Here is a 21,575-nt window from a genome sequence, read left to right as displayed (position 1 = left end):
CACTCTGCTGCTGCTTTCCTTTTTTCCAGTTTAACGCCTTCAAATTGTCCTATTTTGGATAACAAGGAACTGCATGAAGCGCATCCCTGGTTTGAGTTTCTTGTGCAGTGCCGAGGGGTTGCCAGTAATCCACGAGGTAGGAGGCTAGCCTCACTCAGGAGGTGGTCGAGGAGCATTTGGCACGGCTAGGGTTAATTCTCTGCTTCGCTGACAGCTTCTTTTTTGACCGTGGCAAATCATTTAGACGTACATCAGTTCTGCAGCTCTAAAATGCGAATTATAATTCCTACTTAAACTGTACATACAGATTTTGGAGGTTGTAGATACATCCAAATTGGTTCGTGTGTGTTGCCTCAATTTGACTCTGTTCCTACCATATTGAACAGAAGGAGAATTCATACAAAAAATACATATACAGTTAAAATAAAGCTTCCTCAAGTTCTTGTGGTGCCTTTTGATTTCTCTGCCCCTTGGATTTTGTGTTTGCCTTTTTTTAGTTATTGTTATTGAAAATCAGTAGAATGTTTGCCTTTTACTGATTTTGTTTTTTAAAAGGCATTTAATCTTTGGTACAGTCACATCTTAACAAATGATAAAAGCAAGCCCAAGTGAAGCTGACTATGATCAGCATAGGGTGAAGGATTGAACACAGTGCTAAATTGGGACTCAATCCAAATTAATCTCTGCAGGTCAAACTGTGGTCTGAAATCTAGGAAAGCTTGGTAAAATTTAGAACAGCTTAAGTGTATTTATAAGTAAACTGAGAGAAAGTCACTATTACGGAAAAGTAGAAAACTAAGCTTTTTTCATAGTTGTTGAACAATTTTAATGCAAATTTAATAATTTAATATTGCTTTTGCATGAAACTGAATCTCACTTTTTTCCCTCTTAAGATCCAAAGATGATTTTTCAGGCTAGTCTAGCAAACGCTCAGATCCTGATTCCCAGTAACCAAGCCAGCGTGAGTAGCATGCTTCTGGAAGGACGGACGCTATTGGCACTTGCTACTACCATGTATGCGCCCGGGGGTATCGATCAGGTACTGTGAGCAGCAGATTATTGATCAGCTTTTGGAGAAATTCTTAATGGTTTTGAAAACTCAAAGGGAGAGTACACAGCGTTCATGCACATTTCTGGGCTGTGTTTCTGCCAGGCGTTACTTGGTATCCATATATTTCTTTTTAAAGGCCAAAAATCTGAGCAGATGTCAAAACCAGTGGCGTTTGCTCTAAATCAAAAAGCACATTATAAATGATTATACTTTTATAAGAAAAATGCTTGATGAGCCACATGTTGGAAAAGAATTCATTAACACAGAAGGCTTTTTGGTTCATAGTGCAGTAACCTAAATCATTGGGTACCATTGCAGATATATCTAATATAACTTAGAAGGATTTTCCAAGAAGAAATGATACTTTCCGTTTTGTCACCATATATGACATCCATGAGGGAGTTTGTTTGGCACATTCAAAGATTGTTTTGTTGTTATCTTAGTGCATTTTCGTCTGCCTAATGAAATAATTGTGCTTCCTTGCAATGTAGGTTCTTCAGAATGAAGATATGGACAGACCTATAAAGAAAGTTGATCCACAGCTCTTAAAAATGGCATTGACTCCTTACCCCAAGCTCAAAGCTGCTCTCTTCCCCCCCTATTCTTCTCATGGAATTTTGCCACCTGACATCTCTCTTTACCATCTCATGCAGGTACACAAAATACTTCTCAGCTGTGCTTTTGGGCAGAGCCACAGGAAACTAAGAAAAGCTTGTTTTCAGCCAAAGCCCAGAGGGTGGGGGTTGTGTGTTGGAGTTGTTAATTTGTAGCTGAAGTTTATGGCCTCATTTGGAGCAGTTGTTTGCAGTAGTACCTGAATATTGTGAGTCTGGCTTTGCCTCGCCTCCCTGGTGTGTGAAGGCACCTGCAGTGCAGAACGCCAGCAGTCCTGCAGGTGTCAGAGAAGTAACATTGGCAGTTTCTTTAGTGTTGCCACAATTAAAATGGTTTTCATTGAGGTAAATAGCTATTTAGGGTTAAAGGGGAGTGTTTTAGGGGCTGTCATGGCATATTACTGGGCAAATGCCTTTTACTTCAGATCTGTGGTGCAAGATAAATGGAAAGTTGGAAGAAACGCTCTGAACTGTTAATTATAAAGGACAGTGTTAACTTTGCTAAGGTCACAGTTCAGCAAAATACTTCAGCATGTTCTTTACCTGTTGCCTTAGACCAAAGTCTAAGCCTTCCCTTGCACTTGTTTGCATTCTGGTCCTACGGAGCAGATAAATGCCTCCCTTTGCGAGAGAACTGAGAGGGGATCCATCCCTGCTTCGTGGCAGCATAGGCGACTCCTGATTGTCTGCTCCTGTAGCTCCCTAAAATATTCTGTGCTCTGGTCTGATGTGAAAATCGCAAGCTGTCTCAACATATTTTGTTTCTCATCTTTCAGTCATTAGTGCCCTTCGATCCCACTAAATTATTTGGCTGGCAGTCAACAAACACTCTTGCTGCATCAGGTACATTACTTGCAAGTTTTGTATGCTTTTTTTAGCCTGAGTACCTGGGATAAAATACCTTCCAGAGAAAGGATTTGGCATTTGAAGTGATTCAAATGGCCATTTCTTTTACAAAAAAACCTCATTGTAATTTACTAAAATCTGTTTTGAAACGAAATACTAGGATTGCCCTTTTCCATTAAGCTCTTCACAGAAGTTTTTCTAAATGTATCTTGAGATAGAAGAGCCGTATTTTATTTTTAAAGCAAGTTGAAGGCCTAAGAAATTATCTAGAGTTCAGATTTGACAATGAGAATTGGAATTTCGGTGGGGTTTGTGTCTGCTGAGCTTTGAATTGGAACAAGAGGAGAGGTATTTGATTGTCATCTCATGTTTTGTAGCAGAGAGCCCTTTTCTATGTTTAAGTCAACTGGTTTTCAGCTCATAACAATGATTATGTTCTTTGTAGATGCATCGAGTGACTTCCCTCATTTTTCATCCCCTGAACTGGTGAACAAATACGCTGTAATGGAACGGCTGGATTTTTTGTACTACTTGCACCATGGACGTCCATCGTTTGCTTTTGGAACATTCCTGGTCCAGCAGTTAGTAAAGAGCAAATCTCCCAAACAGCTGTAAGTCTCAAAAATGACAGTGGGATGGTTCTGCCGATGTGATAATCTGTTACATGGAGTGACAACCCTTCCAAAAGCAATCAAGTGGTGTTCGTTGCATCATGGGAAATTTGGCAACGAATGAAATAGCATAAAGTAGGATAGAAATAAAATATCACCTAAAAGAAGGTGAGATTTATTTTAAACTACCGAAGTGAAGACTGCACAATGAAAACAAGGCATGAAAACTGTTCCATATCACACACAGGTGTTTTTTTCTCTAGAGACCTGAGCCTCTGGATCACTTTGTAGAAAGAAAGATGCCCCTTTTCTTTACGTTTCCTAAGGATGACACTTATTTAGTTAAGTTGATAAGACAAATAATGTACTGAGGACTGAAGAAATTCAGTTTTCTTGCCAAGGCTTCGCAGTCATGTTCAGAAGGATGCAGTCAAATTACACGTCTGGCTCCAATATATTAAATGTATAGAATCATAGAATGATTTGGGTTGGAAAGGACCTCAAAGCCCACTGAGTTCTACCCCTTGCCATGTGCCTGCTGGACCAGGGGGCTCAGAGCCCCATCCAACCTGGCCTTGAACACCTCCAGGGATGGGGCAGCCACCATTGAACTGGGCCAGGGCCTCCCCAACCCTCATTGTGAAGAATTTCCTCTGTATGTCCAGTCTAAATCTGCCCCTCTCCAATTTAAAGCTGTTGCCCCTCATCCTGTTACTCTATGCCTTTGTAAAAAGTCCCTCCCCAGCTTTCCTGGAGCCCCATTCAGCTCTGGAAGCTGAGCTAGGGTCTCCCCAGAGCCTTCTTGTCTTCAGGCTGACCAACCGCAACTCTCTCAGCCAATCCTCATAGCAGAGGTGCTCCAGCCCTCGATCATCTTCATCGCCATCACTGTTTTGTTTCTAGAATGTCTTGTGTATTAGTCACTATGTGTTTCTTTTCATCATTTCTATACAAATCCGTTTCTTTTGTGTAAATAGATAAGATCTGGGCAAAAAGGAACATGCTCCCTAGTGTAGACTGAAGTACTTAACAGTTTGAAAGACAGCCGAGCGTGCATGACTTTTTCAGTTGCTACCCTGGCAGCATCTTGGATAACAGATGAACTAGGCACTGTAGAAACCTTCAGGGTACCTCTTTCGCTTACTGTGATCCGCAGATAAGTTTCAGGTTCTTGGCGCTGCTGTTCTCGGGTTGTAAATTCTGTGGTGGGACCATTTGCGCTAAAACTGCTGGCAGGCGTTTTTATTCATTGTATTATCAAATGAAGTGGCTTTAGTTTTTGTTAAAGCTTACTAAATCATAGACTTTGCTCTTATTGTGTGTGAGGTTTTATTCTGATGCATTCAAACATGAAACTTTGGGTCTGTATGTCGTTCATGCTAATAAATCTGTGAGTTTGGTGAAGTTCGTGGATACTTGTTTACTTGGAGAATATTCATATTTGAGAAGTTGTTTCAAATCATCTGAGTTAACTGGTGTTCTTTCTATTTCAGGATTCAACAAGCAGGAAATCAAGCCTATATTTTGGCCCTGTCTTTCTTCAGCGTGCCGGCAGTCCCAGCAGCCTGCGTCTGTTTTCTAGAGTTGCTTGGTCTCGACAGCCTCAAACTCAGGGTCGATATTAAAGTTGCAAATGTAATTTTCAGCTACAGATCTAGAAATGAAGAATCTCAGCACAATCAAATAAGAGAATCTTTGGGTAAGTGTGTCTTTTGCTTGCTTTAAAGTAAGATACCGTGTGTTTGTTGGGCAGAGAAGCAGAGATGAACTGAAAGATGGTGCCAGACTTCTCAGGAATGCAATTAAACCACCCTGTCCTTTGAAGAGCAAAGGGTTTTGCTCTTCATTTATTCCTGCTTCTCACTGATTTTAAAGGTGTGGTTTTAACCTGGCATGTCTAATAACGCAGGAAAACTGTAGTAGGATGTGGAGCCAGAACTGCAGGAGTTTTGAATAGACGCTGTCACACAGTTGCCTAAGGCTCAGGGTAATATTTATTACATTAAGGTTCAGCCTGATGTTGTAATAATATAACTAGAGGATTAAACAAAGAGACGTTACCAAAACTCTCTTCTCTTTTATACTTGAAACCTGTCTTACAGCTGTAGTGAAATCAGGTGTTCAAAGCTGGAAGAAAATTAGATTTATCCTAGGGATAACTTCATAAAGTTGAATTCTAGCTGTAGGTCCATAGGTGTTTTCAGTCCCAACTAGGAGACTACTGCACTTTTGAAAATATCACCCTTTCTCTCATCCCAAATAGCATCTCAGAAATAGTACTGTGTTTTTTTAAACAGTTGAAAAGTTAACAAAGTCGGCTGATGGTGAAAAAGCAGCAGCAGAAGCAGTTCTTCTCTCCTTAGAAGAAGCCTTTTGGGATACAGTTGAGCGTCAAGGAGTACAGAAGTGAGTAAAACCTGATTTAAAGGGTTATGCCAGCAAATTGAGGTCGAGCACTGAATTTTACCGTTAGTGTATTCAGATAATAGTAAGGATCTCTGTGTGTTCTATTGCAGTAAACTGAACAACGATATTTGAATTTAGTATATAGTCGTGGTGTTTCAAATAGCAGAGGCAGTAGATGGGTCCTGGCAGTGTGAGCAAGTGCAGTCGGCACATTAGACTTGCTGTTCACAGAATCACAGAATCACAAGGTTGGAAAGGACCCATTGGATCATCGAGTCCAACCATTCCTAACACTCCCTAAACCATGTCCCTCAGCACTTCATCCACCCGTTCCTTAAACACTTCCAGGGAAGGCGACTCGACCCCCTCCCTGGGCAGCTGTTCCAGTGCCCGATGACTCTTTCTGTGAAGAATTTTTTTCTGATATCCAACCTGAACCTCCCCTGGTGGAGCTTCAGGCCATTCCCTCTTGTCCTGTCCCCTGTCACTTGGGAGAAGAGCCCAGCTCCCTCCTCTCCACAACCTCCTTTCAGGGAGTTGTAGAGAGTAATAATGTCTCCCCTCAGCCTCCTCTTCTCCAGACTAAACAACCCCAGCTCTCTCAGCCGCTCCTTGTCAGACTTGTTCTCCAGCCCCTCACCAGCTTTGTTGCTCTTCTCTGGACACGCTCCAGAGCCTCAACATCCTTCTTGTGGTGAGGGGTCCAGAACTGAACACAGTATTCAAGGTGCGGTCTCACCAGTGCTGAGTACAGAGGGAGAATAACCTCTGTTCAGACCTCTTGAAGCGCACTTGGAAGTGAGGATTATTGTCTTCTTTCTAGAGCCTGTGTTGTCCAGACAGGACAATGCACCTGCCGTGGTGGGTGGGAGCAGAAGCTCCCGCAGTGGAATGTGACCTAATCTGTTGGGAAGGCAGTTGGAGCGCTGGCATTACCGTTTGCAAGCAGTGGATGTCAGGCCATACTTTAATGTCTGGTGTAAATAGCAGTTTGTGTCAGCTGAAGTTCTTGAAATTCCATGCAGGACGTCCAGTGACTCTAGAAGACAGTGGTCTTTGGTCATGCAGTTCTGTAAACTCCATAATATCAGACGGAGCACATCTTACCTAAAGGAATGTGCTAAGTGTAACGACTGGCTGCAGTTCCTCACCCAAGCCCAGCTGCACAGCTACCAGCCGGATGAGGTGAGCTGTCCGTGTGTGGTTGTCAGTGAAGACGGAGTTTGTTGTGAGTGTTCTTGGTCTGAGGTGGTCTGAAAAAGAGAAAAAAGGAAGGGAAAAATAGATTCTTTCAAGAGAATATCACATGGTGGAGAGAACCTAAAGATGAAGCCTCATCAGTTTCCAGGGAGTTGGGAGTTGTCTCAGGATGCTCAATATCTTCTGATTATGATACTCATACTGTTTGTAAGTTTAATTTAAAATCTTTGAGTTAGTGTGGGTTTTGTTATTGGAGAATTACCCTGTGTTCAGTGTTAGTTTTAATAAAGCCACTTATCTTTCCTTTCAAAACTTACATCCATTTTTATGTAAAGACGCTTAGGCTTTTGAGAATCCAAATCTTCCATTTTTTGTTTTGAATGTAATTTGTAAAATGTAAACACTGTAAAAATTAATAAAGTATTACCTATATGTAAAAATTAGAAGCAGTTTGGGAAAAGTAATGTGAGGAAGCTAACTGGAAAATTCTGAGTAAGATGTTACTTACCAGACTTGGATTTTAACTTGGATCTCCTTGTTGTCTTGAAAAGAAAAATAGGTGATTACAGAACAGCAGCTAATTAGCCCTTTTAATGATGTGCCAAAAGAAAGCTATGACAAAAGTGAGTGTCTCTGGGAGGCATTTTAGCTGCATGTGAAATGATGAGCTTCAATATTTTATTAGAAACCTAGGGAACACTTCTTCTGCTCTAGGTCTCCAAAAATGTACTAAAAGATTGGATTTGAGGAATCTTTTACTTGTCTTTTCTGTGTGTGCAATGCAGTCCTTCTCCCCTCCCAGTTCCTTTTGGATCTCAGTCTGTGTAGATGCTTTTGGTTCTGTTTTCCTAGGTCATTCCTATCCTCCAAGAATTTGCTCCTGCTTTACAAGATCACTTAATGTTGGCACTGGAGAAGTTACCACTTTTGTGTCCTGGCCCCGAGAGTCCTGAAAACAGCCCTGCCAGGGTGCTCGAGAGCAAAACCACAGACGGGCTCTTTCAAATTCTCCTTCGGTGTCAGGAGAACGCCAGCCCTTCCCGTTTCCTTCTGACTGAAGGACTGAGAGAGCATGCTCCTGTTCTGAGTGTTCTAGCAGCGTGTTTCCCGGTGAGTATTAAAGGGCGTATTAACCTTTTAGAGGAGTAAGTACAGAAAAAGTGCACATTTATGTTAAATGTGTGTGTAGGTTGCGTTCATCAAATTATTTGCTCTTGTTTTGTAGTAATTGGGACTAGAATGACACATTTCTTCAGGTGGTATATATACCGAGATGGTGCTTATCTCTGGTTGTTCTAAAACCATTGTTTTTGTCATTTGCCAGGATGCAAATATTGTTCATTGTCTCTGTGTCTGGATCCTTACTACTGTGGATGATGCCACCAGAGTCGAAGCAACGAACCACATTCACAGCGCAGCAGAAAGTCACGAGTGGGACCTGCACGACCTGTCAGTCATCTGGAAAATCTTCTTAAGAAAGCAAAAAAGTAAAACTCTTCTAAATGGCTTCCAGCTCTTCTTAAAGGTAAGGCAGTGTCTTTTTAGTTGTATGCTTGAGCTCATCCTGGAGAGGAGATGGCTTACAGATTCCCCCTCTGTCTTGCTGTTTGTGGCCCTGGGTGTGATCCACTGAAAATCCTAGTTGAGTAAGAAAATCTTTGAATGGAAGTTCTTTGAAGTATTGCAAATTCACAGATCATGCATCAGCCTTGCATGCAATATTAATAAATGAGAATTCTATTGTTCTGGTACCGACGAAGGCAAATTCTATAGTTTCTGAGGTACTTCTGTAAACAATTCTAACTTTTTTTTGTGTCTTAAAGGACTCGCCTTTACTGTTCATACTGGAGATGTGTGAGCTATGTATGAGCTCTAAAAAATACAGTGAAGCTAAAACCAAACTGGACAAGTTTCAGGAAAGTCTCACCAAAGTAAGCAAATTGATTTTCTCTGAATGTCTTTGCCTGGATCTTCCCTTATTAGAATGTGATCAGCGTCTGATGTCATATGTGTGAAAGACAATGTTTAGAATGACCTAGGAGCTGATTTGTGAAGCAGTAGTGTTCAGTGGGTTCTTTTTGTTGCTGGCAATTGATGGAAAAAATGGTTTTTGACAATTCAAAACCTGCAATGCTTTTTCTAAACCCCCTAACACTTAGAACTCTTTATCTACACAGCTGAAAACTGCGGAGGAACCAGCAGCGTCAGAATTACCGGTGCAGTGGCTGGAATCCCAAGCGTTGTTTCTGCTTGAGTTGATGATGCAGCAATGTAGGACGGAGTACGAATTAAGAAAGCTCTTACAGCTGTTTGCTGCAGGGGATAATCTTCTACTCGATGGTAAATATTGCTGCTTTAGTCTAAAGACCACATCCAATGTTTCTAGAGGGACTGAAAATGTTTAAGTGTATTTATACTGTTGTATTTTTGTATGAGCATTTCTATAGCCAGACTTGGTCCTTATGGTGAATCACAGCAGTGAGAATGGAACTGCGTGTGTGTCTGGGAGAATGATTGCATGCAAGTGTTGACGAGGGGTGTGCAGATTATCTGCAGAAGTATTTTAGTTATGGATCGAGAGCTTATTTTCAGTCCCATGTAAAAACTGTGCTCCTGCTTGGGCAGAGTTGCATGCTGAAATAAACAGAATTGCCTTAGATTTTAGCACCCACTGTCTTTAATTGTTTGTACTCTTGTAACAGGCCCCTACGTGAAGAAACTCTGTGCGCTCAGTGAGACCCTGCAGGATTCCTCCATATCAATCAATCGCTCCATCCTAACCAGTTATGATATGGAGATGTTTCGGAATGAGTGCAGATCAATTCTGGAGCAGCTACAGGAGAAAGGAATGTTCTCTCAGGCTCGGGAGGTAGCAGCGCTGGCTGAACTACCCATGGACAACGTAGTTATCCAAGAGGTACAGGGTAGTTAACTAAGGATATCCTGATCGCATTCTGTAACAAGGTGACCTACCTACTGGATGAGGGAAGGACTGTGGATGAAGTCTTCTTGGACTTCAGTAAAGTGTTTGATACAGTTTCTCCCAGCATTTTGCTTAGGAAATTGTCAGCCTCTGGCCTGGACAGGCGCACACTCTCCTGGGTGGAAAACTGGTCAGATGGCCAAGCCCAGAGAATGGTGGTCAATGGAGGTAACTCCAGCTGGAGGCCAGTCACAAGTGGGGTTCCTCAGGGCTCGGTGCTGGGTCCAGCTCTGTTCAGTGTCTTTATCAATGACCTGGATGAAGGGATCGAGTGCACCCTTAGCAAGTTTGCGGACGACACTAAACTGGGTGGAAGTGTGGATCTGCTGGAGGGTAGGGAGGTTTTGAAGAGAGATCTGAACAGGCTGGATCGATGGGCTGAGACCAATGGGATGAGGTTCAACAAGGCCAAATGCTGGGTCCTGCACTTGGGGCACAACAACCCTGTGCGGCTACAGACTGGGGGAAGAGTGGCTGGAGAGCTGCACGGAGGAGAAGCAACCTGGGGGTGTTGATTGACAGTGACTGAACATGAGCCAGCAGTGTGCCCAGGTGGCCAAGAAGTCCAATGGCATCTTGGCTTGGATCAGAAACGGTGTGGCCAGCAGGAGCAGAGAGGTGATTCTGCCCCTGTACTCGGCACTGGGGAGGCCGCACCTCAAATCCTGTGTTCAGTTCCAGGCCCCTCGCTACAAGAAGGATGTTGAGGCTCTGGAGCGTGTCCAGGGAAGAGAACGAAGCTGGTGAAGGGGCTGGAGAACAAGTCTTACAAGGAGCGGCTGAGAGAGCTGGGGGTGTTTAGCCTGGAGAAGAGGAGGCTGAGGGGAGACCTTATTACTCTCTACAACTACCTGAAAGGAGGTTGCGGAGACGAGGGAGCTGGGCTGTTCTCCCAAGTGACAGAGGACAGGACAAGGGGGAATGGCCTCAAGCTCTGCCAGGGGAGGGTCAGACTGGACATCAGAAAAAAATTTTTTCCAGAAAGGGTCATCGGGCCCTGGCAGAGGCTGCCCAGGGAGGAGGGGGAGTCACCATCCCTGGAGGAGTTTAAAAGATGGCTGGGTGAGATGCTCAGGGACATGGTTTAGTGGCAGATAGGAATGGTTGGACTCGATGATCCAAGATGTCTTTTCCAACCTAGTGATTCTGTGTGATTCTGTTCACCTCCTCGCACTCCTGCTACTCACAGCATTGAAAACGTTGCTTCTTGGCCTTCCTGAAACACAAATGTTCCTTCAAATCACTTCTTATTTTAGATGCATGTACCCCAAACCTGTTCACTATCAGTGCGGAGCTGAAAAGGACTGTGTAGCTTTCCTTACTCTCTGGCTATTTTTACTTGCTGTATGGTCGATTTTGTATGGTGAGAGAAATAGATGATTTGTTGCATACTGGGACACAATCCAGATACGGTTTTTCAGTATTCTGGCCATCCAGTGTGATTTTTTTCTTTCTTGGAAAGGTGCTTGTTTAAGACCTCTCTGAATTTTGCAGGTTCTACGAGATCTCCGTCGGTTGAGAGACATCGGACAGTGGCATCAAAACCAGACAAGGACTGAATTCTGGAAAAAGTGTAATGACAACTTTGTGAAAAACTCAATCTCCAGCAAAGCTGCATCTGATTTTTTTTTAAATCAGGCAACCACGGTATTTGAATCTTTAGCTCATGAGAAAATAAGCAGCATCATGGAGAGGCATTTATTGTTTACCCTAGCTGGCCACTGGCTCGCCAAGGATGTCTCGGTGGCACTGCACAAATTAGAAGAAATAGAGAAGCAGATCTGGATTTGTCGCGTTGCACAGCGAACGCTCTCCACAGAAGGGCAGGGTGGCAAGTCGAGCTTTCCCTCCCACATTGCAATGAACGGGGATCTCACCTTTGATAACTTAGCTAAGGAGTTCTCTTTTTCAAAGCTACCTGCTCTAAACACACCAAAGTACTTAAAACTGGAAGGTCTTGAATTGAAGGAATCTCAGAAGACCTTGACTGATGATGAGGAGGAATCGCTCAAGTGTCAGATCGGCTGCCTTCTCGATGAGGGAAGCGTACATGAAGCCAGCCGTGTTTGCCAGTATTTCCAGTTCTACCACCGAGATGTTTCACTGGTGTTGCACTGCCGAGCTCTGGCTTCTGGGGAGACCGACCTAGAAAGGCTGCACACGGATATTCAGACTCTTCTTGCAGCAAAGGAGACCTCTGGAGGCAGCGTGTTGCAGCAAAGCAGAGTCTCGAGCGGTGAGTGACACTGACCAGGTAGCACCTTCGCCAGGGTTCTGCTGGTTACAGTCTTAATTTCAGGAAATAAGGCCTTCATGGCAGCGGGTCAGCTCTCTGGTTCATTAATCCTCTAGTGAAAGGAATTTGAGGCCTTGTGACGTACATTGCTTGCCTGTACTTCAGACAGGGAGTTTCTCTTTGCAGTTGCTGTAGTCTCTGAATTGCTCGTTGTTTATAGTTCACAACTATTCCAGTAAAGTAGCACGGAGCTTCATCTGTGCTCCTGCTTTTGAAGTACACACTCTAGTAAATCTTGATTGTATTTTTGGAGCCAAAACATGGAAATGTTTTGGAAAATTAATATATTTCTCTGAATTCCTTGTACTTTATAGAGGCTTTAGTGTTTCTTATTAATTCTAAGGCTAAGGCTGATAAGGTTTCTATAGAAGTGCTCCGTGCATATTTACAGAGCCTGGGTGGGAAATCTGTCAGCTGGAACGTCACTGTCTAATCCTAAAATGTGTAGAGCTTAATAGGAAGAGGAGAGAATAAATGAAGCCTAAGCCGTCATGAATTCTACTGACTCCTTATGATCAGGAATTTTGTATCTGAGATACTATTGTGGATATTCTAGCTCATTTGTGTACCGTGAATATCTTTTGTATCCTAAAACTTTAGAAAAAAATATATAAAATCATAGATATCAAGAGTTCGGTTTTCAAGGACAGAAAGAATTATGTATTGGCTGCAGATTGCTGGAGTCCTGCTCCAAGCATGAGTGTTGTTGGTCTTTCCTGTCTGTACGAGAAAGAGATTGATGGTTTTTTTGTTCCCAGCCTCAAGCCTAGAAGACTGGACACACCTTGTGGCTCCATCTCCTGATGATCAGGTTGTGACCAGTCTGAAGGCTCTCATTGATGAATGTGTCCATGGGCGAAACTACTGCAGACAGGTTCTCTGTTTGTATGAACTTTCTAAGGTAGGTGTCTCATGATGTTATTGAAGAGTTGTTGTATCAATCTGTGCTGTGGGTGTTTGTGGAGAAAAGGATGGTGAGTGGTGAAAGGCATCAGGTGCCTGAAACAAGCTTCGCAGGGTGACGTTGCCAAGCCTTTGGCTGGAGAAATGGCCAGATGCTTCCTAGGTATGAAGCATTGAAAAGAACTCAACTCCCAGGCCCCCACCTCTGCCTCCATTAACCCAGATTTCAGCTGGTGTCTCTTTGATGGGCCTTTTTTATAATCTTTCAAGCACATGTTGTTCATCGAGTGCTGTGCTTTAGGCCTTTCTTGTGGGATGCCTTCATAACCAACACAGGGAAGAGAGAGAGAGAGCAGCTGCTGTAGAAGTTTTAGCTTAGAAGTTTGCAGGCCTTCTCTTCTCCAGGCTGAAAACCCCAACTCTTTCAGCCCGTCCTCGTATATTTGGTTCAGAAAAGCCTCTCTGATCATGGCAACAGCTCTGTGAGTATTCATCTTCAAATACAAGGTCCTTACATTCCATTTTGATCTAGGGAACATTCATACTGAAGATATCCAGGTGAAGGCACTGTTAACAGATGTAAGGACAGATTGTGTTTGTGGTTTTGAAACTGAGTTTTGTCCGCTTCTCCAGCACCCACCTCTGGCATCACCTTGTTATTTAGATGATGTACGCAGGCCAGTGTGTGTTCTAGACTGGACTTTTTGCTGTGTAGAATCTTCTAAGTGTAGGTGTCTCTCTTAGGAACTGAACTGCTCCTACAGCGAAATGTCAGCCCACGACCCTGAAAAAGTGCTTCGAGCCATTCTGTTGTCCCGACAGCCAGCGAGGTGCAGGACAGCTCAGGTGTTCATCGCCACACAGGGGCTGCAGCCGGAAACCGTGGCAGAGCTGGTGGCTGAAGAAATCATGCAGGAATTACTGGCGTCTTCTGAAGGGAAAGGTAGTAAAGAGGCTTCATCTGGTATTTTAGCCCTTTGGTCTGTAAGTGCAATATTTGTGGACCAGGAAAACCATCCTTGCTCTCGAGATATCTGAGTGCTATTTATTGCCCGTAATTTTTGTGCAGCTCTTGTATAATGTCTCTAAACCTTGTTTAAGGTTTTAGACGGATGTCTGGGTTAAGTTACTTTTGTGTCCAGTGTGGTGCTGCAGCGTTGGAGGTTTTATTTTCTTATGCATATAAATGTACTTTTTTTTAAGAAAGGGGTGGTTTGGATTTTTTAATCGTGATCTTTGCAGGCCTGCATTGTCTGACTTGGAAAACCTTGTGTTCATTTCTTTGGGAAAAGCGTAGCCAAAAGTTTTCCTTTTTTTTTAATTTTTTTTTTTAATTTTGTGGAATGTGGTTTTGTTCCACAAAACAGCAGGAATTCACCTGGGGGGGGCTTTTCTATTTGAGTAACTTCTGCCTCACCACTACATTAACAACGAAGTTCCATGAGGAACAGTGAGCCATTGGATGGAGATTCCTGAGTCCAGGCGTGCTCTCCTCTGCTCCTACTGCCTTCCTGCTCCCGCTCTCTCGCTGCTCCCCTTATCCTCACTAGCTCTGATGATTTGGTGCCTCTCTTTGGAAGAGCCAGCTTGCTAACCCAGCAGAAAAACCCAGAAAAAAAGGAGTTTTCAGTTGAGTTTGTGAGTTGAACTGGTTCATGGAGGAGTGTGGATCAAAGCCACTGCGAGGGATGGATTGGAGTCGTGCTGTGTAAGGAAGAGGAGCCGCAGCCTGCTGGGTTTGGGAAACCATGCAGTAGCAGAGTTGTTCATTGAGCCGGCAAAGAAGCAGTATCTGAATCTTAAATTTAAGCAGTAAGATCAAAAATATTTCTAGAGCTGCAGTTCCCAGTGCTAGGCCAGGCTGGATGGAGTTATATTGGCTGGGCTGGGGGTTTTTTTTTCTATTACCAGAGCAATCTGTCCTGAACAACAGGACTTGAGAGACATAACTCTCTTTCTCTCTCTCTCTGTCTGGATGCAGGACAGAAACACATTTCAAACCCTGCAGCTGAGAGTGAGGCATTCCTGCAGCTGGCTAAGCTGTGCCAGGACCATACACTGGTTGGCATGAAGTTACTGGATAAAGTTTCCTCCGTACCATGTGGCGAGCTGTCGTGCAGTAAGTAAATGGCAACTGATACTTGACGGAACCAGGGCGTTACTGGACACAGCGTGACTTGGTTTAAAATCACATTGCAGATTAAAAGCAAGGCTGGCGGAAGCAGCTATTGCTGAAGTCAGCTTTGGTATTAATGTATCTGAGCATCCGTACAGGACGTGCGCAAGCTGCTGAGCTGCTGGGTTGGTTTGCTTCCCAAACAAAACAGAGATTGTGTTGTGCCACTAGCTGGGAAATGAAGTCAGTGGGTTTCCTAAGTCTGCTGCACAAGGAGGGAATCGTGGCTTTCGTCATGTTAACGACAGTTAGAAAATGGCTTTCTTTATCCATTTCTTAAACGATGTTCCTAGGTCTTTTGTTCCTGAAGTCCGTTTCCCACTTTGCAGCTCTGTACTGTTGTCATTGAGTTTATAAAGCGCAGCTGAGGCACTTTGGTGACAGTTTGCCACTAACAGCAGTGGCAAAGCGAAACCTACGTATTTATTTAGACCATTTTAAAAACGATTCCTTCTGAGCAGCTCCTCTCTGAGGAACACAAGAGAAGACAAGACTGCAGTGCGAGCTGCCTAGGGAGTGTTAACAGGGGCAGAACTTCCAAACCTCTTTTATCCAGAGTGGTGAGAAAGGAGCATCTTCTAGCAGGTGTTCTGCAGAAGTGAAGGCATGGCTGAAGTTCATGTCAAAACAGGTCTGTTAGAATCCAGCACTGGGGATTTGGAAACCCTTGGTGAGAAAATAAGTCATTAAAAATACCGTGTTTGTGCAATCTTTATGTCCCTAACACATTCGCCCTGTTGTCCAATCTTAGTTTGCCCCTTATTTTGTCTGGTTAAGTAACATGGCGGGGGGTGTGTGTGAGTGTTTTCTTGTATGGCTGACTAAAACTAGGGAAAAGGCTGCAGAAACAGTGTTGGGAATTACCAAATAGTGCCGGAGGACTCTTGCTCGCCTTGAATCGAATCTCCACCAGGGCTCCATCTTACAGAGGGAGATATAGCTGCTTTTTTTTTGAAATCTGTTGTATTGGGTTATGACATTAACTGTCAAAAAGCAACTTTTCAAAATCTGCATTTTTAAGCATGGTGTGACCAGCTCGTGCAGTGCCGAGTGCTTTGCGTGTGCCAAGAGCGAGGTCAGGGGCTCAACGTGTAATCATTGCTTTATATAAGACCAGGCCTTCCATGGAAAATGGAATATGCCAAGATGTTCTGTTCTAACTCATCTGTTAGTATATGGAATTTGTGGATGACTTTTCAGACCTAGATGCAAAAGAGCTGCCTGGTGACACCAGATCCTGAGCTCTTGTTACATGCTTGTCAGCCAGCTTTGGGGAAGGCTGGAAGTTTTTTGTGGTGAATAAAATAACGTTTCAGCAAATGATCCAAACCCCCCGTCTTTGCCGCAGATTTAGGAGCCAGGCTCAATGCGTTCTGGTACTGAAACTGTCACTTCTTAAATTGCAGAGGACAGAACCAGAACAGCCCCACTTCCTAATCCGGTTCTGCCGCTTGGAATGGGAAGGTTTGTGTTTCCTCTGCAGAGTTGGCATCACCTTTGGAGAGAGGCATAATTACTGACTTCTGTGGCTTATTAGCTGCAATACCGGAGTTCTTCTGTTCTTCAGTTACAGAACTGCTGATTTTGGCCCATAACTGCTTCAGTCTGACTTGCCACATGGAAGGAATCACTAGAGTCCTCCAAGCGGCACGGCTCTTCACTGATGAATATTTGGCACCAAATGAAGAGTATGGGCTTGTGGTACGTTTCTTTGATGCCATTATGTGTTCATCCGGATGCTGTGTGAAGGTTTCCATGCGCACGTTGGGAAATAACTCTGCTTCTGAGCAGTGTGGGGAGGAGGTGGGTGATGGAATAAAGTCTTACGTTCTGGTCAACTGACCTTGTCTGGCCTGTCCTCAGAAGCTGGAAGTGAGCACTTGGTCTGGTGTGCGCGGGTGAGGACTCTTGTGTCACAGAAGCTCTTAGAAGGCTTCTCTGGAAAGGGAGAGGTGGAGACGGTGGAATGGTGAGGAGGCGAGTGTAGGGAATCAGAACGGGGATGTGAAAGCCACTCAGCTGCTGGTGATACGTGGTGGTTGGTATTGCCAGGCTGAAGGGTGTCTTTACATCCCGCCTTGAAACGGCTCCTGGAGTCCCAGATGTGCCGAGTGTTTTGTGTCACCACTAAAATGTTCACTGTGTGAGTTTATTTGGCAAAATGATGCCCTTTCTCCTCACAGTAAAAAAAGATGGCAGTAGTTTGGTTTAAAAACAAAACCTCCGTGGCTGTGAGGGAACATCTGCCTGCTGAACGCACCTCACTGTGCTGGGAGCGGTGCTGGCTCGCACAGCTCTCTGGCCTCACACAGCCTTCTCCCTGACTGCTCAGAGAGAAGGGGTTTCTGCTTCTACTCATGTTGTTATGCCCACAGGTTCGTCTTCTCACTGGGATTGGCAGATACAATGAAATGACCTACGTATTTGAGCTGCTGCATCAGAAACACTACTTTGAAGTGCTCATGAGGAAGAAATTGGACCCAGTAGGTGGAGGGGATAAAGGGGAGAAGACATTCAGAGTGAGAGTGTGGCTACATGAGAAACTAATGTTTACATGACAAGGTGGAATGATCTGAGGATTTTAATTGCTGGAGTGCAGGAAGCGTTATCCAAGTTTCACTATAATTAATCAATTCTGGAGTTTATTCTGTTTGTTCTTTATCAAGTTTGTTCTAATTTGTTCAGTGCTGCAACAAGAGCAGCACTGACACTTCAGGCTTGGGAACATTGCTTAGTGGTCATGTCCTGCTTCAGTTTGACTTCCAGCTCACATTTCCTGGGTTTTTAAAAATCATAAGTATTTATGGCTTTCTTGTAACATTACTAAAGTCATAAAGAAATGTCAGATTTGACATTTGTGTGTAAATAAATAAGTGCGGAATTGCTGGATTTTTGTACCTGATGTAATGTAATTAAGCCCAAATATAATACTGGCATTACGCTGTAAAATAGTACGGAGAAACCTCAAAAAGTGCAGCGAGCACTTTTTGGAAAGCTCTATCAGAACAGATTTGCTTGTGGGAACCAAGATGTGAATTAAAAATGTAATCTTTAATCTGCTCTTCCTTCTCCTGAGCAGAGCGGGACGCTGAAGACGGCTCTGCTGGATTACATCAAGCGCTGTCGCCCCGGGGACAGTGAAAAGCACAACATGATAGCCCTGTGCTTCAGTATGTGTCGAGAAATCGGGGAGAACCACGAGGCTGCTGCTCGCATACAACTCAAACTCATCGAATCTCAGCCCTGGGGTGAGTGGAAACGGCGTTGCCATGCTGTAATGTTCCTGTGGTGCCACGCAAGGGGCAGAGGTGAGGCCACGAGCGTCTCCTTGCTTCAGGAGGCTGTGACACGCTGGTTTATATAAAGTGCTGGGGGTTGTGTTAGTGCTGGATGATAACTTGTTACGGTCTGCACCTCGTGAGCTCTGTACCATGGGGAGAAGGCTGGGGGGCACAACCAAAGCAGCAGCTGCGCCAAACGGCTTTCTGAGCTGATCTGGTGACAGTCAGTGCTTGTCCCCGCCACCGGTGTGGGACATGGATTTCTCTTCAGTTCTGAGCGAGATTCCAGCAGTGGCTTTGGCCCATGAACTGAACGGGCAGGACTGTTTCTTTGCCCCTTCTAAGAGCTTTTTAAATAGGACAATTATTTTAGTCTTCTGTTGCTTTCTGGAACCGCTCTGGAACAGACTGGGCGCCAGGAGGCATTGCTGCGAGTGACGGTTGCCTTTGTCTTGCCTTTATAACTGGTTATTCCTTTTTTCCTCATTTCAGAGGAGTCTCTTCAGGATGTTGCCAATTTAAAGAAACTGCTGATGAAAGCTCTGACTCTCTTTATTGATGCAGCAGAAAGCTATTCCAAGGTAAAGGGAGATGGAATTGCGTGATTTCTGTGCAGCGTTGAGAGTGAGATGAACCGGGAGAACAAACCCTGCTGTGTGGGGGAGGGTGTGAGGGGTCCTGTCCCAGGAGCAAAGGAATCTCTTACTCTCTCGCCTCAGCTGTGGCCCAGGACCCTGAAGAGCAGCACTGTGTTTCCTATCCAGGGTAATTTAACTCCAGGGTGACAGTTATGTTCCCCAGCTTTTGAGAAGCAACCATGAGCTTAACTAGCAGGAACAGGACAATATAATCACAGAATTCCTAGGTTGGAGAAGACCTTTGAGATCAAGTCCAACCATACCCATCCACTACTAAATCATGTCTCCAAGCACCTCATCTCCCCGTCATTTAAACACTTCCAGGGATGGGGACTAGAGAACCTCCCTGGGCAGCCTCTGCCCGGGCCCGAGAACCCTTTCTGGGAAGAAATTTTTCATAATGTCCAATCCAGACCTGCCCTGGGACAGCTTGAGGCCATTCCTCCTTTTTCTGTTACCTGGGAGAAGAGACCAACACCCACCTCGCTACAATGTCCTTTTAAGTGGTTGTAGAGAGCAATAAGGTCTCCCCTCAGCCTCCTCCAGGCTAAACAACCCCAGATCCCTCAGCTGCTCCTCTTAAGACTTGTTCTCCAGCCCCTTCATCAGCTTCAATCCCTTCTCTGGACACGCTCCAGGACTTCAAGATCCTTCTTGTAGTGAGGGGCCCAAAACTGATTTGATTTTAAGTTTAAATAAAGGTGTTTGAATTCAAGGTGTGACTCTGAGGAATATTTCTGGCTTTCCTCTAGAAATGGGCCTCACGAGGTTCTGTTTATCTTTGCTTTACAAAACAGGACTCCTGTGTCCGCCAGGCCTTGCGCTGCAGCCGGCTGACCAAGCTGATAACCCTGCAGCTGCACTTCCTCAACACTGGCCAGAGCACCATGCTGATCAACCTCACCAGGCAGAACCTGATGGACTCCATCGTCTCCTTGCCCAGATTCTACCAGGTGAGCTTGGCTTTCTCAGCTGTTAAAACAATTGTTCCGGGCGGCAGGTGGGGAAGCACTCTGTGCCTGTGAGCGGGACACTCGGCTCTTATGGACTTAGCTTTTCGCAGCCCCTGTTGCCGTTGCACAGCCGGGACCTCGTTGTCCCGTGGCTTCCACGCTGCTGCCAGCTTAGGCCAGAGCCCTGGCATCTCTCAGTTTGTAAACTTGGAAATAAGGAAGAAGGTTTTTATTCAAGAGAACAGACGCCCCCTGGCATCTTGTTGAGGGGCCAAAGGGAATGAGCTGCAGGATTTTGTTACCCTTGCATTTTTCTGTACCGCAGCTGCGCTCAAGACCAGCCCTGAGAGATGGGTCGGACAGAAGACAAGGATTATTTGAAGTATTCCAAATTTAGGAATGTTTCTATGCGAGTACGAACTCTTCCTGCTCGGTAATTCCAGCTCCGTTCTTTCCGCAGGCGGCTATTGTGGCCGAGGCTTACGAGTTTGTTCCAGACTGGGCTGAAGTTCTGTATCAACAAGTGATCGCTAAGGGAGACTTCGCCTACTTGGAAGAATTTAAACAACAAAGACCACTGAAGCCTGGCATTTTTGAAGAGATTGCTAAGAAGTAAGTCGTTCTGTGGTCTGATTTGAGCTTCCTTTTCCACAGACTGTTAGAGGAGCAAGCTGCGTGTTTAGCAGCATGAAAGTCTTGGTGCTGTTAAAACCTTTGATGCTGTCGGTGTCTTCTAGAGGGACTTGAGTTCAGTGTCCAGTTCCTTAAGGGGAGAGCAGCAACAACACCAGATCTGCCCTTATTATTGAACTGGGCACAAGGGGGGCCACGGGGCTGCTCCGATCAAATCCTTACTAAAATGAGTTAGAGCAAAATAAACAACCAGGAGAATCATAGAACCTTTGAGATCACCAAGTCCAACCCTACCTGTCCACTACTAAACCAGATACCTGAGCATCTCAGATGCCCCTCTTTTAAACACCTCCAGGGACAGCAACTCCACCACCTCCCTGTGCAGCCTCTGCCAGGGCTCGAGAACCCTTTTGGTAAAGAAATTCTTATTTAGATGGGTTTTTTTATATGCACACGGTTCTTTCCAGAGTCCAACACCACTCCCCTACGGACACTGCTCTGAAGAACCTGAAGAAGCTGCTGGCTTACTGCGAGGACATCTATACCTACTACCGCCTGGCCTATGATAACAAGTTCTACGATGTGGTAAACGCGCTCCTGAAGGATGTGCAGACCGGCTGCTGCCTCAACGATCTGTTATCCAACTAGAATCCCACCTCTGGGAAACAGAGACTGGCTTGGGGAAGCGCTGGCACCACAGCTTCTGGCACAGTTGGTGCTGCCTCTCCGAGCAATTTGGCCAGGTACCCGCCTGCGTGTGAAGGTTACTCCCCAAAACTGGTGGTGGCTGTAAATACTTCCAAGCTTGGGACTGTGTGAACCTAAAGTTGTGTTTTGTACAATAAATGTTACTGTTTACAAACCGCTTGACTAACGAGCAGCTGCGCGGCCCGCGGGGATCAGCCTCCCTTTAAACTGGGGCACTGGGTGATGGATCATAGGAATTGTGTCTAAACCAGCATAAGGCAGAAATGGAACATGCAG

The 21,575-nt window shown here is 44.7% G+C and overlaps 1 protein-coding gene across 1 annotated transcript in view; it reads left to right on the top strand.

Moving 5' to 3' along the window:
• Positions 1–21,478, top strand: part of SPG11 (SPG11 vesicle trafficking associated, spatacsin) — a 35,949-nt gene extending 14,471 nt beyond the window's left edge. Inside the window, exons 17-40 of the mRNA XM_054077241.1 lie at positions 30–136; positions 894–1,039; positions 1,543–1,704; positions 2,442–2,508; positions 2,957–3,122; positions 4,616–4,821; positions 5,420–5,528; positions 6,554–6,713; positions 7,581–7,838; positions 8,053–8,253; positions 8,552–8,659; positions 8,906–9,068; positions 9,431–9,645; positions 11,206–11,947; positions 12,766–12,908; positions 13,655–13,853; positions 14,892–15,029; positions 16,654–16,787; positions 17,462–17,569; positions 18,166–18,334; positions 18,860–18,948; positions 19,803–19,958; positions 20,419–20,570; positions 21,059–21,478. Coding sequence (XP_053933216.1) covers positions 30–136; positions 894–1,039; positions 1,543–1,704; positions 2,442–2,508; positions 2,957–3,122; positions 4,616–4,821; positions 5,420–5,528; positions 6,554–6,713; positions 7,581–7,838; positions 8,053–8,253; positions 8,552–8,659; positions 8,906–9,068; positions 9,431–9,645; positions 11,206–11,947; positions 12,766–12,908; positions 13,655–13,853; positions 14,892–15,029; positions 16,654–16,787; positions 17,462–17,569; positions 18,166–18,334; positions 18,860–18,948; positions 19,803–19,958; positions 20,419–20,570; positions 21,059–21,239 — 4,279 coding nt within the window. The 3' untranslated portion in view covers positions 21,240–21,478. The remainder of the gene's footprint in view (positions 1–29; positions 137–893; positions 1,040–1,542; positions 1,705–2,441; positions 2,509–2,956; positions 3,123–4,615; positions 4,822–5,419; positions 5,529–6,553; positions 6,714–7,580; positions 7,839–8,052; positions 8,254–8,551; positions 8,660–8,905; positions 9,069–9,430; positions 9,646–11,205; positions 11,948–12,765; positions 12,909–13,654; positions 13,854–14,891; positions 15,030–16,653; positions 16,788–17,461; positions 17,570–18,165; positions 18,335–18,859; positions 18,949–19,802; positions 19,959–20,418; positions 20,571–21,058) is intronic.
• Positions 21,479–21,575: the final 97 nt, after the last annotated feature.

Source organism: Cuculus canorus, chromosome 12, assembly GCF_017976375.1.
Source record: "Cuculus canorus isolate bCucCan1 chromosome 12, bCucCan1.pri, whole genome shotgun sequence".
Taxonomy (NCBI): domain Eukaryota; kingdom Metazoa; phylum Chordata; class Aves; order Cuculiformes; family Cuculidae; genus Cuculus; species Cuculus canorus.
Note: the sequence above shows the minus strand (reverse complement) of the source record. Positions and strands in the feature narration are given on the sequence as shown.